Source organism: Xiphophorus couchianus, chromosome 19, assembly GCF_001444195.1.
Source record: "Xiphophorus couchianus chromosome 19, X_couchianus-1.0, whole genome shotgun sequence".
NCBI lineage: Eukaryota > Metazoa > Chordata > Actinopteri > Cyprinodontiformes > Poeciliidae > Xiphophorus > Xiphophorus couchianus.
The window spans coordinates 2,704,811-2,720,305 of record NC_040246.1 but is presented as its reverse complement, the minus strand read 5'-3'; the positions used below and the strand labels follow the sequence as shown (position 1 = coordinate 2,720,305).

At 39.5% G+C, this 15,495-nt stretch overlaps 4 gene segments (V, D, J or C); all 4 read left to right on the top strand.

The window, feature by feature from the left end:
- Nucleotides 1-3,169: 3,169 nt before the first annotated feature.
- LOC114134617 (T cell receptor beta variable 18-like) lies at nt 3,170-4,326 on the top strand. The segment is given in 2 exon segments: nt 3,170-3,512; nt 3,590-4,326. Coding segments are annotated over 2 exon segments (513 nt in total).
- Nucleotides 4,327-6,940: 2,614 nt separating this feature from the next.
- LOC114134430 (Ig lambda chain V-1 region-like) lies at nt 6,941-7,706 on the top strand. The segment is given in 2 exon segments: nt 6,941-7,254; nt 7,384-7,706. Coding segments are annotated over 2 exon segments (357 nt in total).
- Nucleotides 7,707-9,946: 2,240 nt separating this feature from the next.
- LOC114134623 (T cell receptor beta variable 3-1-like) lies at nt 9,947-10,544 on the top strand. The segment is given in 2 exon segments: nt 9,947-10,049; nt 10,128-10,544. Coding segments are annotated over 2 exon segments (444 nt in total).
- Nucleotides 10,545-10,839: 295 nt separating this feature from the next.
- LOC114134616 (T cell receptor beta variable 29-1-like) lies at nt 10,840-11,807 on the top strand. The segment is given in 2 exon segments: nt 10,840-11,006; nt 11,128-11,807. Coding segments are annotated over 2 exon segments (399 nt in total).
- The last annotated feature ends 3,688 nt before the right edge of the window (nt 11,808-15,495 follow it).

The following is a 15,495-nucleotide window of genomic DNA, read 5'->3' as shown; positions in this document are numbered from 1 at the left end:
AATGATCAAACGTTACAAGTTGAACAAATGGAACAAGTTGCAGTTCGAGTTCTGCTCCCTAAATGGTTGTGTAATCGGTTTCATTTGGTTTATGTGACTGGTGACGGTCTCATGTTTTATGGTTAGGTAAGCAGCAGAAGTGTAAATAAATAAGAGATAGAGGAAAAATACAGAATCACTTTATCCATAACTTGCCAAAAATGATCAAATGTTACATGTCATCTTAATGAAACGGATACAGAGCGACGTTCACCGTCCAGCGCTGGGATTCACTCAGCTCACCTTAGAGGTGAAGCAAAGATTGTAGTTCTGCTTTTATGTTCTCATTTTGGACCCTTTCTCAGAGGTGCTGATCTGCTTAATCAGCTTTTGTTATGTGTGACATAACAAAAGCCATTTTAGACTAATAGTCTAAAATGGCTATATACTGTATATATATAGTGAGGGAGAGCCTCACCTGTCATCATGGAAAAATAATATATACTAATAAAATCATTTTTATAGCTATTTTCACCCTGTGGTTTGTACTATGACATATTTATTTTTTCATTTAGCTTTACCAATTTTGATTATTTTTCTTCAAAATTGCTGATTTTTCGCAATTTCCCATTGAAATGCTCAGAAGCCAAGCTGAGCCTCATCTTGGATTCCCAACCTGTTGCTAACTGCTCTGTCTGCCATTCAACGGGAGCTTGTTCCTCCCGTCTGTTGGTCACCAATGAAATGGTCAAAAAACAATACATGAACTGATTTTCCATAATTTAGCTTATGTATACAATGTACAGTGTTTGCTGCCACCAACTGTGTGTGTAACGTGTTTCGTGGGCTGAGAAGCGATTAGAAACGGCAGAGAACAGATTCGAGGTGAGGCAGGCAGTTCTCCTGCCTCATGGCAGGGGGCGCTCATGATCCCAGAGGTCTAGAGACGTCTAGCAGTGAGTACATGAGGCTACACATTATACTGTCACCACAAAGTGACAAGTATAAATAAATGAAAATGCCTCACCACTGTGTTGAACTCACAACGCAGAAACACTGTACAGGCCCTTCATCTGACAGTTCTTCACCGTCCACATTCAGCTCTCAGCGAAAAAATTGGCAGACTGTCAAGTCTGGAAATTACAATTATTTTTTTTTTTTTACCCCCGTCCCCACTGTGTAATAGTATTTCCCTGTGAATATGCTTCCCCGCCTCTCTTACGTTAGTTCCTGCCCCTCTCCCACACACCCTGACAGCAGCACCAGATGGCGACATTTCCCATTTTCTCAAATCCAAATCTTGACAGGTGTGAGTAGCTAACAGTTTCAACAAATATGTAAAAAACTGTTGCTTTTTTTATTTTAGAAGTTACATACTGCAGCTTTAATAATAATAATAATAAAACCCTGCAAAAAATAAAACCTAAGTTCCTGCAATCCTCACATTTGTGTTTCCTGTTTCTTCTCTAACTGAGACATAGTGATGCCGTCATGTTTTTTTGACTCCTCCCCTGTCATCACACCCAGAACCTGATCTTGCTGCTAAGCAGACTGGACCTGCAACAGGAGCTGCTAATCTCAGAGGATCACATCGCGACTGCTTCAATATGATCTTCATGGTCTTCATGTTTAGTTTTTCAAATTTACCTGTCATTAACGGTAAGAAGAAGAAGAAGAAGAAAAAAACCATTCTCCAGACAAGAAAAACAGAGATGAAAATGTCTCCTTTTCGAAACATTTTTCTCCTTCTCTACAGGCGCTTCTGACTCCAAACATGTCGGCCAAACTCCTCCTTCTGTCATTAGGAAAACTGGTGAATCAGTGGACAAAGAGATCCGATGTTCACACAGCATACCGAACCACGACGTGATTCTGTGGTACAAACAAGACGAGAACAGAACCCTGAAGCTCCTGGGATACCTGAATCTCAACCATGTCGCTGTTGAAGAAGATGCAAAGAAAACAATCAGCTTTGAAGGAGACGGGCGCACGCACTCCGACCTCACTGTGGCCGATCTGACGGCAGACGACAGCGGCGTGTATTTCTGTGCTGCCAGGTACGCACAGTGCTGCGGCTTGACTGAAAGTCAATGCAAAAACAAAAACAAACCCCCCCCCCCATTCTGTTTCAGTCACCAACGGGACACCTGCAGCCTGATCCTCTCACCAGTTTCCTCCTGTGGTCAGACTGGAATACGACCAGCTGCTTTGGGAGGTTAATCAGATGCAAACCTAGGTGCAGTTTTTTTGGTCCCTATGCATGTAAAAAAAAAGAAAGAAAAGAAGAAGAACCAAGAAACACTTCAATTAAATTCATGATTAAATAGAAAAGGTTCTTCTTGTCCAATATGATGCTGTGGGCCAGTTTCTCTTCCAAAAGCCCCGAGAACGACATGAGAGTCCACAAACTCGGCGAGGACTTTGAAACGCCAGAAAGATTGGAAATAAAAATGGAAAATGAGTCACGAATTCAATTCGGTTCATTTATGTAGCGGCAATTCGCAACAAATGTCATCTGGAGATACTTTACCAAAAAAAGAACAAAAGAAAAAGGCCTTTCAGTTCAGTCACACATACAAACAGAAACAGGAAGCAGTACGTTTAAGTGGACTTCACTGTTTCGGTCAGCAGGATCAATTTCGAATGTCTGTCATTGAATTAGAATTGGTCTGTGTGATTAAATTTTCTTTTATTTTTAGTAAAGTGCTTTGAGACGGCGTTTGTTGTGAATTGGCACTACATAAATAAATTGAATTAAATTAAATTAGAGGTTTTGTGTTTGTTTTCGTCCTCATACTTTAGAAACACTCAAAACGAAAAAGTTCAGTGTGACATTATGGACATCTTTCTCCAGCGGCGCTAACCAGTTTATCCGCAGCTGTGGTTTTAAGTATCAATAAAAAAATTAAAAAATAAAATAAAAAAAGATGCAATCTGAAAATGCAATTGAAACGATGAACTTTAATTTTATTAAAGTTCTGAAGCAGGAAGATATTCAGTTCACATGGACATCAAACTCCAAACATTCATACAATATTTCGTCACCTTCCCAAAATAATAGCGGCCTAGGTCTTTTTTTTTTGTGCCAAAAGTGATTTTGATTAAAAAAAATAAATAAATTACTATTTTAAATACATTTTTTAATGGGTCTAATATCACTTGTTACTCAAGTAACACTACAAAAAAAAATTAAAACATACTTATCAAACCCAGAAATTAATAAATGACACCGAGTCACTCGCTGAGGCAAAACCTTTCAAAAAATTTGAAACATTTTCTATAGTAAATATTTTTTTTCTTTGCTTTTAAGTAATTTTTCGACAAACTCTACAGGACCTGCAGGAACAGGGGCGGATCTCTGCAGCCACATTTTCCATCCTCTAGATGAGTTTGCGACTGAAGATCTGAACCTCCTCCTTCCTGCAGGTTTTTATATCTCTGCCGCTCAGACTGATGGACTTTGTGGAAGATGAATCAACTCCTCAGAAAACAACTTCTCCTGCAATTTCTGGCGCCTTTCCTGTGGATTTCAGGTGACACTCAATTTAAAAGGCTTTATGACAGTCAAATCCTTATTCATGGTGTAGCACTTCCCTCATCATGCGCACAGGTTTTGCCGGTGGGAGTGACGTCACCCAGCCCGCCGTTTTGTGGAAGAACAAGAGCGGAGACGCGACAATCGACTGCAGCCACAAAAAGGGCCCCTCGTACTTCCAGATGTACTGGTTCAGGCAGCTGCCGGGGAAAACGATGGAGCTGGTCGTCTTCACCACGGCGGGCAGCAGCAAGCACGACTTCGGCAGCTTCAGCCAGGAGAAATTCTCAGCCACCAAAGCGGAGGCCGAGAGCGGAGCGCTGACGGTGAAGAGCCTGGAGCCGGCAGATGAAGGCCTGTACTTCTGCGCCGTGAGTTCAGCACAGCGGTGCAGGCGGGCAGGAAGGCTGAACAAAAACCCAGGCAGCCAACGACGGCTTACTGTGGTTTGGACTGCAGGGGGGAGTCAAAGCGCTGTGTGCTCATTCTCCTCCTTACACACACACACACACAAAGAAAATTAAAAAATGAAGACATCCTTTAAAACCACAGTAATACTAATGATGAAATATGTTTGGGTTTATTAACTGAGATATCCTCAGTCCTGTTTCCTGCACATTTTAATCAGAATATTCTGTTTTTAAATTACCGTAAAATATTATTTTTCTTGCCTTGTAAATTTTGTCCTTACTTAACAGTCGCAGCGTCAAACTCATTTTCATTTTGTTCCACATCAAAAAATTTGACCGTTCTTAAAGGGCTGGTTGCGCCAGAATGTTTTGATAAATCCCATTACAGTGTTAAAATATCAATAAATAGCTGTTTTTTTTTTTTTTTTGTCAACATTCAATAACCGTTTCTTAAAATTAAATAATATTGAACATGTTTTCACACTGATCAGTCCCTCCGGGATCTTGTGATTGTTTTTGTATTAAAAAAACAAAACAAAACAAAAACAATTACAGATTTTTTAGAAATATTTGTGAGGAACCTTTACAATATTTGCGCTAATGTTCGATGTTAAAAGTTACTTTTTATTAATCGCTGTAGCGGTCATGGACTATTGTGACATCATCAAGTAAGGCTGAAGCAGAAGTCACTTAAATCCAATGTTTTTGGCCAATTCTGAGAGAAATTTGCAATAAAAATCAGAAAATCTTTTTGATTTTTTTGTAAATTTTTTGGATTTGTAAAAAAAACTGGAGGAACTTAGTAACATAATTTAAAGTCTAGAGGGCCACAAAAAATGCTCAGGCGGTCCAGCTTTGGCCCCCGGGCCTCGAGTTTGACACATGTGCTCTACAGTCTCTTATTATTATACTATTGTGTCAATATGCATAATTTCACTGATCTTTAACTTACTTTTGGAACGCCTGAACTTACCCACAATACAATTCAGTTCAATTCAATTCAATTAAAATGCTTTAGACTGCCTTTTTATTCATGGATGACCACTATTTTTTGTTTCTTATGGATAAGATTTAAAAGAAAAATCTGACTAAATAATAATAATAGGGCCTAATAATAAAAGTTCATGAAGAGAACTTGCTAAAAAGTGAAGCAGCCTAACATTCCTGTCCACATGTTGTTTTTTAGTGTTATTTCCTGCAGTGCTGCGCGCAAAACATTTTCCCTCTTTGTATTTTTTGGTTGCGGCCAGTAGGTGGCAGCACATGTTCAGTCGGATCGCCACACTGAACCAGTTCTAAGAGGTTTTGGTGACGTCAGGGGTGTAACTGACGAGGAGGATAAATTCCTTCAAACAAGGAAACAAAAAATCAGTGAACTTTCTGATGCAGTAAGAAAAGTGTGAATTACATCAGTAACGTTGTTATTTAGCATAGAATACAGTAATTTAACTATCACTGTTTGGAGAACAAGAAAATGCTCATCGTTTTGTCGCTTTGCTTAAGTTTAAGCAATCTCCTGGTTTCAGGTGAAATCTTTAAGATTTAAAATTTCAGTTTGCCACAAAATGTTTCTGAGCTCGCATCTGCTTCATAAGTTTGATTTGTTTCTCCACAGGCTCATCCCCAAACGACAAAGTCGGGCAGCATCCGGCCGACATGTTCAAATCTCCTTCTGACAGCGAAGCCGAAATTCAATGTTCACATAGCGACGACAACTTCAACCAAATCCTCTGGTACAAGCAGTCAGATGGAGACCTGCAGCTCCTGGGGTGGATGTACGCAGGGACTGAAACTCTAGAGAAAGAGGTGAAGGTGAAGATTGATGGAGGAGCAAACAAAGGAGAAATGTGCACATTAAAAATCAAAGATCTCAACCGGAACAGCAGTGCAGTTTACTTCTGTGCTGCAAGATACCACAGTGCTGCATATCTCTGCTCCCTAATACAAAAACCTCATCGTTTCAGATCTGTTTTTTTTTTTTTTTATACTTCAGTTGAATCCCCTTGCAGCTGCATCCTCACATTTAATCACAGATTGAAATAGGAGGTTCTTACACCAGAACAGTGGCCTAGGCGCTTCAACACCTCAAAAACACAAAGCATTGCCAAGTATTTTTGGTCTATTTTCTGGTGGAAACATCTTAGAACACTTGAAATAAGACCAAACTAACTTACAAGTAGCTTTTCAGCGAGATTTAGGAGCTTGTTTTTAGTCAATAGTTCTGTAGCATTGATAAAACGTGTAAGTTCCACTGGCAGATGATTTCACTCGTACGGCATTTTTGTCCCATAAGTGAAAAATACTGTGTCTGCCAATGGAGCTAGTAATTTTTCATCAATATTAAGAAATGACTGACTTAAAAGAAAGCTCCTAAATCTTGCTGAAAAGTTACAAAGTCATATATTTGCACTGGAAACTAGACCAAAAACACTTGGTGTGCTTTTGTGTTGTTGCCGTGTACAATCTTTTATAAATAGCAGAAAGTTCAAATATTTCCAAGAACACTGGAAATGGCCACTCAGTTGTTGATGCTTCTCTTATATAAGCTTCTATTATTGTGGTTAGAAGATACAAGAGGGTGTTTCAATAATCCAGTAACCATCGAAAGAAAACTCAACGTTTTCACGTGATAGTGATATATGAAAGTCAAATTTCACTCTACAGATGATATTGTGGTTTTTTCTCAACTCTTCAAAAACCTAATGCCGCTTTGTAAAGGCCACAGATTTTGGTCATTGCCAGGATGTGACAGCAACCAAACACTCAGGAGTCAAATAGCTCTTGGTTATATTTCCACTAGATGGCGCTGGAACTCTAGAGATTTTTCTGCTTAAACTGAGATGTAAATTCCCTGGGAAAACCTGAAACACACTGTGTGCTGCAAAACCACGAAAAACTGATACAAAACATTCAAAATGACTGACGATGTGATTAAAGAGAAACAAAGAATGGCTTTCTGTTAACATATTAGTGACATTATTTTAGGCGTACAGCTTGAATATACTACAGCGTACAATTGGACAACTAGCTATTCAACAACAGCAAACCGACTTTTCTTCATTCAAAGATCACATTTTGTCATCATGATTTTACAAGTATGGTTTCATTAAGCTCCGCCCACATCTTGTTTGAATGCCATCTGTCATTCATCAGGTTTGACTTCAATCTTCACTCAGTTATCTTAGCTAATGATAAGTTCAATATTTTCATAAAAGAATCAGCCAGATCTGAAGTATACTGTTAAAACTTTATCTTTCTTAAACCATTCAGAGTAACTATTTTTAAGAGGCGTCAACATGATTTATTTACTGTTTTGTTTGTGTGTCACAGGTAAATAAAATTTGTGAATTTCTGTATCTTCAATTTAGGCTTTCTGTCTTTCCTTCTTTCTTCCATCCTTTCTTTCTTTCTATCTCTCTCTCTCTGTTATTTATTTAAACGTTTCCACCACGTGTCCAGGTGTTGCTCTGGGTCTTGAGGTCCGTCAGTCCGACTCCGACCTCATCAGAAATCCCGGAGAGAACGTCCAGGTTTTCTGCAGCCACGACAAAACCGACTTCAGAACGATGCTGTGGTACCAAAGGCAACCTGGAAAAACCTCCCTGAATCTCATCGGATATCTGAACTACCAAGCTTCCACAATGGAGGATGTGTTCAACAAGGGTTTCAGCCTCCATGGCGATCTGGGAGGAAGCGGTGCAAAGAATGGCTCTCTGCTCATCCAGAAAGTGGAACGAGAACACAGCGCAGTTTACTACTGTGCTGCTAGCAAAGCACAGTGACAGAAATCTCTTCTGGTCTCTACAAAAACTCACTCAGACATTTTCTTTGCCCCCCACCAAAACGCTGCGGTTTTCCAAGAAGCCGCCTATGCACCTGCATTCATCAGCTCTTATCTTTGTTTTCTCTCCTCCTCTGTTATTAATTCACATTTATTCTGTGCCATCGGACGCTCAGTCAGAACTTTATACTGAACCGGTTCGGTGTGGCGGATAACTTAAGAGGAGGAGGATCAACTTTGACGCCACCTTCTAATGACGACTTAAACCAGGGCGCAACTAAATCATTATACTTGAACTTAAGAACTCTCTCTCTACACATAATGCCTAAATTTAACCAAATGTTTATAGAAGAAAACATGCTGATCTACTTAATGAGCTTCAGCTTAATCACTTTCCCAGTTTCAGGTAATTTCAACTTTTTAAATATGGTTTCCGGCTTTTTCTTTCTGCTTTCCAAATCTGTTGCGACATTTCCCGATTTCACAGTCGTTGACGAAGCTTTTTCGTGGACGTTTTCCCGACAGGTTCTCCTCAAAGTGACAAAGTCCAACAGCGTCCAGCGGACATTTATGCGTCGCCTCCAGACAAGGAAGTCAAAATGTATTGCTCGCATGCGCAAAACTTTGACAGAATCCTCTGGTACAAGCAATCAGGGAGAGACCTGCGCTTCCTGGGATACCTACTTGGAGGCACTGGAACTCCAGAGAAAGATGTGAATGTGGCGATTGACGGAGGAGCAAATAAAGGAGAAATCTGCACACTAACTATTAAGAATCTCAACCTGAACAGCAGTGCAGTTTACTTCTGTGCTGCTAGATACCACAGTGCTGTATATCTCTGCTCCTCAATACAAGAACCTCCTCATATCACAGTTGTGTGTGTGTGTGTGTGTTTTTTTTTTACTTCAGTTGCATTTACTTGCAGCTACATTCTCACCAACATTTAATCAAGCATTGAAATTGGTTCTTACTGCAAAGCAATGGCCTCAACTTTACCATCTTTTGTAAAAAGCAGCAAGTTAAAACATTAACATTCAAAATGGCCACCGTGCGACACACATCTGTTGTATATAGTAGAGATAGTCCTTTTATTGTGGCCAGAAGTTACAATTTAGGCTAATCATCTGATAAAAGCTAAAAATTGCCACATATGTAAATAACTTAAAGCAGTATTTCACTCTACGCAGACGATACTGTGTTTTTTTCTGAATTCTGTAAAAACCTAACGCCACTTTCTAAAAGAATTCAATACATAATTACGTTAAACTCTAGGTTTTCTTGTCACAGGTCATGGCCAGGATTTGACTCAGTAACCTGAGATCTGATGGAGTTCTGTAGAACCGCCTGCAGAGACAAAGTGCAGCCACACCAGAGATAACGTTAAAACTGAAAACACTGGTACAGACAGCAACCGGCAGACCCTCATTGTGTTTGGTGAGTAGCAAGACTTCGTAGGGATTCCTCAAATCAAACTCTTGGTCAAAGAAAACATCGAGACCTGAACTGTTGGTGTAAAGAGTTTAGCGCTTGGTGACAGTGGTGTGAATTTCTGTTCTGTTAGCAAACGCCGTGATGTGAGGAAATGTAGGAGCTGAACAAAAGTTAATTTTACTTTATGTGTTGGGAGGATGTTAAAATAAAAAAAGGAAAAAAATCCTTCCTTTTTCACTTTCCAGTAGATGGCGCTGGTGCTCTATAGAGACTTCTCAGCTTAAACTGCTTCCTAATCACCTGGAGACCATTTGTGTTAGAGAAGCAAAGAACAGGAAAGGAAACATTTTGAAACTATTCGATTAATAATCACATTTATTAGCTGGAATCAGTCATAATCTTCCACTGAACCAGTTCTGTGGAAGGTTAGGACATTTTTATTATTATTATTATTTTTTACAATTCTATAATCATTTATAGTTGTTATAAAGCAGTTATTGTTCACTGCTTTTCATGCAAGGCGCTAGATTGGTGACTCCCAAAGTTTGGGTCAAAACACCAACAATTATTTGAATTCCAGATATTATAGAATGATTTCTCATAACATATTACCAGATAAATATTAAGTTTAGATAAATAAAATATTCCATTGGTTGTTGGGAATGCCTGAGGTGTCGTCACTTCCTGTTTTTCACTGACTTGTCAACAATGTTCGAATCCGACTGCCTTTAAAATTAACCTAAGTGACTCCGCCCCCTGAATGTATGTCTATGCAGTGACGCATTCTTCTTCACTGGTTTTGAACAAACAGGAGGAGAAATGAGAGGCTTCTTCAGACGATCCAATCGGATCATCTCCAAAATGATTTTTGTGATCTGCATATTTTTCTTCTTTCTTTTGCCGGGAAGCAATGGTAAGAGGAGAAACACAAACAGACGAGACACAAAGATGGGAATTTTGTCATTTTAAGCCGCTTTCTGCTTCTCTACAGGCGCCTCTGACTCCAAAGATGTCGACCAAACCCCTCCGTCCATAATTAAGAAAACTGGTGAATCTGTGGACAAAGAGATCAGATGTTCACACAGCATACCGAGCTATCAAGTCATTCTGTGGTACAAACAAGACAAGCACAAAGCTCTGAAGCTCCTGGGATATCTGAATCTGGAATATCCTAACATTGAAGAAGATGTGAAAGGGAAAATCAGTTTTGAAGGAGATGGGCGCCAACAGTCCACCCTCACAGTTTCTAATCTCACAGTAGACGACAGTGCTGTGTATTTCTGTGCTGCCAGTCAGCACAGTGCAGCAGAATACCCAGAAGTCAGTACAAAAACTCTGTAGAAAGAGAGAGAACAGCTGCAGTCAGCCTCCACGTCAGACTCACAGCGGCGCCGACTGGGTCGGACCAACGTTGACCAATCAAAACTCAAGCTGTGAACGTGGTTGTATGAGTCACAGTTGAGACTTTATTTGTTCAGCATCTAGAAATAAAAGCCGTTTTGCTGACACTATCAGCGCTTTCAATTTAATTAAAAAAAAGAGTTCATATTTCAAACTGCGATTGTCTGCAAAATGTAGATTTGAATTTTTTTCTTCAACATGAAAAACATGCATACAGTAAACACACACACACGCACTCTGGATGTTTTTTTTTTCTCATCCAAGCATTATTTATGGATTACACCAAAAATGACCTGCAGGGGGCGCCATGTTGCTACTTTTGCTATCATCTGTGCTGAAAGTTGCATCGGCACTCCCGTCTTTACAAACCCTACAATAGAGACTTCTGCCGTTTTTGCTCAGCAGAACATGGATGTGATCATCAAGCAGGAACTTGTGCTACTAGTGAACTTTTGGCTGTGGACCTCAGGTAACTCTAGCTTATACTTTTACTAGTACACTTTTGTTAGTTACTACAAATCCAAACCAAAGCCGAATCTTCCCAGTAAATGCTAAAGTGATCCTGCTGAACCTTTTCTCCTGACATTCAGGTGTGACTGCTGGCAGTGATGTCGACCAGCCGGCCATGCTGTGGAGAAACCAGGGTGACAACGCAACCATCAGCTGCAAACAGTCCAAGGGTGCTAGCTACTACCAGATGTACTGGTACCGACAGCTGCCTGGGGAAATGATGAAACAAGTAGTTTACACTATGGCAAACTCCAAACCTGACTTCGAGCCTGAATTCAAACTGGGTGACAAGTTCTCAGTCGCTAAGCCTGATGCTGAGAGCGGGACGTTCACCGTGCATAAACTGGTGCCAGGAGATCAAGGCCTGTATTTCTGTGCCGTCAGTGAGCACAGTGATACGAACGAGCTGAGAGGCTGAACAAAAACCTCTGAGCTGTTGGCTCACGGATAACGTTTCACCTCGTGTATCGTAGGGGGAGGATGACAGATACCACAAATACTCAACTCCTGTTTTATTCATCACTTTGAAGTCCATGTGTAGCCGTTTGTCCCCCTCCTGCAGGTGGGGAATACTTGTCTGTTGTTTCAAAACACAAACACTGCGAAATATGACTGAACGTAACTTCTTGATGTCAGTTATAATCTAAACCAGGAGTCTGCAACTGTTATGTTTCCAAAGACTTTTCGATTATAAGCCCTCAGTCCAGCTAAATAAAAGCTATTTGGAGCCTCAAATACTACATAATCTTTTGTAATAAGATGATTTTTCTTTAAAAAATCATTTTGATAAATATCAACTTCAGGAAATTGGTCATTTTTAATAGAACAATACTTTCATTTTTCTATTTTTAGGTTTTAAGAAACTACAGGATTTTTAAAACCAAGACCTCAATATAGTCCAAGTTAAAGCTGCAGTATGAAACTTACAAAAATATGTTTTTTTTTACATATTAGTCAAAACTGTAACCATGTATGAAATGAGACAGATAATCTGTGAAGAGATCGATCTTCCCAGTGTAGAAATGCACTTCTCTTAGTCAGAAATAACCAATCAGAGCGAGGAGGCGGGTCTTAGTGCTGTCAATCAACCTAGCGTTAGCACAATGTGCTAATGGTGGAGAAACATCTTACCGTTTCAGGAAAACCCTTTGTGATCATTTTAAAAAATATGTAAAAACAAAAACCATGTAATAAAAGTTACATTTTGCAGTTTTGAATCACAGATTTGGAATTATTCATCTGTCATGTTAACTACTTCCATCAGGTGGCAGCATTTCCTCAGGCAGACATTTTCACCGAACCAGTTCTGTAAGGTTCTGGTCGAAACAATGCGGGTCGTTACTTAAGAGGAGGAGAATCAGTTGTGGCACCGCCCCGTAATGATAACTTAAGGAGGATGCAAAGCAAATCATCACAACTGATGCAATGAGGAAACTGTGAATTGCATCTTTAACACGGCTATCAGACAGAATTTCACAAAAATGTTCAGAGAACAGATAATGCTCAGCTTCTTTATTTGGTTCAGCTCTATCACTCTCCTGGTTTCAGGTAAGACCTTAAGATCGTTCGCTTCATCCAGTTTAAGCTCAGACTTACAGAAACTGATTAAAGAAATTTCAAATATAAACTCAAATTTCTTTAATTAACCTGTTTATGCTGCTGCCAATAAAACTGTCTTTTTTTCATTCCTCAGGTTCCTCCCTGAGCGACAAAGTCCGACAGCACCCAGCAGAACTCTTCAAATCCTCCACTGACACGAAAGCTGAGATCAGCTGTTCACACAGTATTGACAACTACAACGTAATCCTCTGGTACAAGCAAACCGACCAGGACCTGCAGCTCCTGGGATGGATGGTTGTAGGTGGTGAAACTCTAGAGAAAGGAGTAAAGGCAAAGATTACCGGGAATGCGAACAAAGACAGCGTCTGCACATTGACAATTACAGAACTGAGCCGGAACAGCAGCGCAGTTTACTTCTGTGCTGCTAGTCTGCACAGTGCTGGATAACTCTGATTCTCAATGCAAAAACCTCCCGAGCTAGCAATCTTCAAACTCTGTATCACAGTTCATATCGTCTTGCACCTGCATTCTCACCGACGTTGGCATTTTCTCTGATCTAATCTAGGATTGAAGTGGGAGGGTTTTTTATTGCAGCGTAATGATATTAACCTTCCTGTTTTCCTCCTTCAACTGCTGCAAGTCACAGAATTCAATTTTGACCATTATTGCTCTATAGCAGCACATATCATTTTTATATTAATTCTTAGTTGTTGTGGCTATAAGGTTCAAGAGTCAAAGCATTTAAATGCATTCGTAATTATTTAGAAATCCAATAACTGGAGTTCAAATTTTGACTCAGTATTTCACTCTATGCAGATGATACTTCTATTTCTTGAAATTGTGCGCAAACTTTTGCGCACAATTTAAAGTCTGTTGTCTTTTATATTTTTAAAAGACAACCTGTTGTGTTAATTTCTGGGCTTTCTTCTCACAGATTATTACTAAGCTGCGTCTCAGAAACACAATATCCGACCCAGTCTGCAGAAATAAAACACAGCCACAGCAGAGTGAGGTCATAACCAAACATAACGACGAAGACAGAGACCTTTAGCGAAAATGCACGTCATAATTTACACTGACTGATGGGCAGCGACATTACAGAAGGAATGAAAACTGACTGTCAGTTCATCTGTGGTGAGCATATATGTTACATTCTCTTTTGGAGTTTCAGTAGATGGCGCTAGAGACATATAAGGACTCATCAGCGTAATGTTTAGATCCTACGGTCATGAAAGGAAATCCCCCTGCCATCCCTCCCACTGAAGCTTCATTCAAACGCCATTCTTCTTCACTGCTGCTGAACAAACAGCAGCTGAAATGAGAGCTGCCTTCTTTAACACGATTTTTATGATCTGCTTACTTGTTTTCTTTCAATTGCCAGAAAATAATGGTAAGGGGACGAATAAACGCATTAGAAAAGAGGCAAAGATGAACATTTATTCCGTTTTAAATTATTTTCTGCTTCTCTACAGGCGCCTCTGACTCCAAAGATGTCGACCAAACTCCTCCGTCCATAATTAAGAAAAGTGGTGAATCTGTGGACAAAGAGATCAGATGTTCACACAGCATACCGAGCTATCAAGTCATTCTGTGGTACAAACAAGACAAGCACAAAGCTCTGAAGCTCCTGGGATATCTGAATAATGTCTTTGCTACTCTTGAACAAGATGTGAAAGGGAAAATCAACTTTGAAGGAGATGGGCGCCAACAGTCCAACCTCACAGTTTCTAATCTCACAGTAGACGACAGTGCTGTGTATTTCTGTGCTGCCAGTCAGCACAGTGCAGCAGAATACCATGAAGGCAGTACAAAAACTCTGTAGAAAGAGAGAGAACAGCTGCAGTCAGCCTCCACGTCAGACTCCCAGCGATACTGACGGGGTCGGATCAACGCTGACCAACCGAAAAGCAAAAGCTTTTTGTTTTGTTTTACATTTTCAGCTTGAATTTGTTGTTTCTTTCATTTTGATTGGAGGAGGTTGTTTTTTTTCCTCCTCCATTATTGTGCTGTCAGCTTCGCACAATTCTGAAAGTAAATGGAAAAAGCCTGCAGCCAAAAATGAAACAAAACCAATTGTTCATTCATCTTGATGGTGCAGCTTAATATTAGATCATATTAAAGTCCATATTAAAGTCCATAAAATGTTGGAACAAGTCTAAATAAGTTGTCCAAAACACCAAAAGTTACATTCCTTGTAAAAAAAATTCTAAAATGGATTTGTTTGAGTGTCGTTAACACATGTTAATCTATTTACTGGTTCAAAAAGTCCTTAACTATTTAAAGTATATCAAGGACCTAATTATGAGTCTTCCATGTATTAGTCTCAGTGCTGTAATATCAAGGAACTGGAATAAAAAATTACTTAAAATACCTTTATTTTAAGTAAATAATTGAAAACATGCGTTAAAGTGCTAACTTTTAACACAACCCTGAATGTAGCCTTTGTGTTAGCACCAGACTGACCCTGCCTTAATGGTCAGTTTGGTCAACAGTCACAGTTAATGTGATTGTTATTTTGTATGCCTGCTATTTTGAACATCATTTTAAAGATGCAGCTCAAACAAAACCGTTTCATAATTTAGGAATAGTTTTTATTTAATGTACTTTTGACCTTCAGGGAGCAAAATCCTTTGGCCAGATGAGACCACGGCAAAAATAATTAATGGTCTATACTTTTATGCTGTGTATTATTATTATTATTATTACCTTTGAACCTAATCTGGAAGTTGATGTTTGGTGTTTTACATGATGACACTTTGACCTTCCAACTGATAATATCTTCACTATTGAGTTGAAGAAGCTAAACGTCCAATTTCAGATATTTAACCATATTTCACCTACAGTGCCAGAAATGCACACAGTAATAAAGTATTTCTGAATTGAACTGA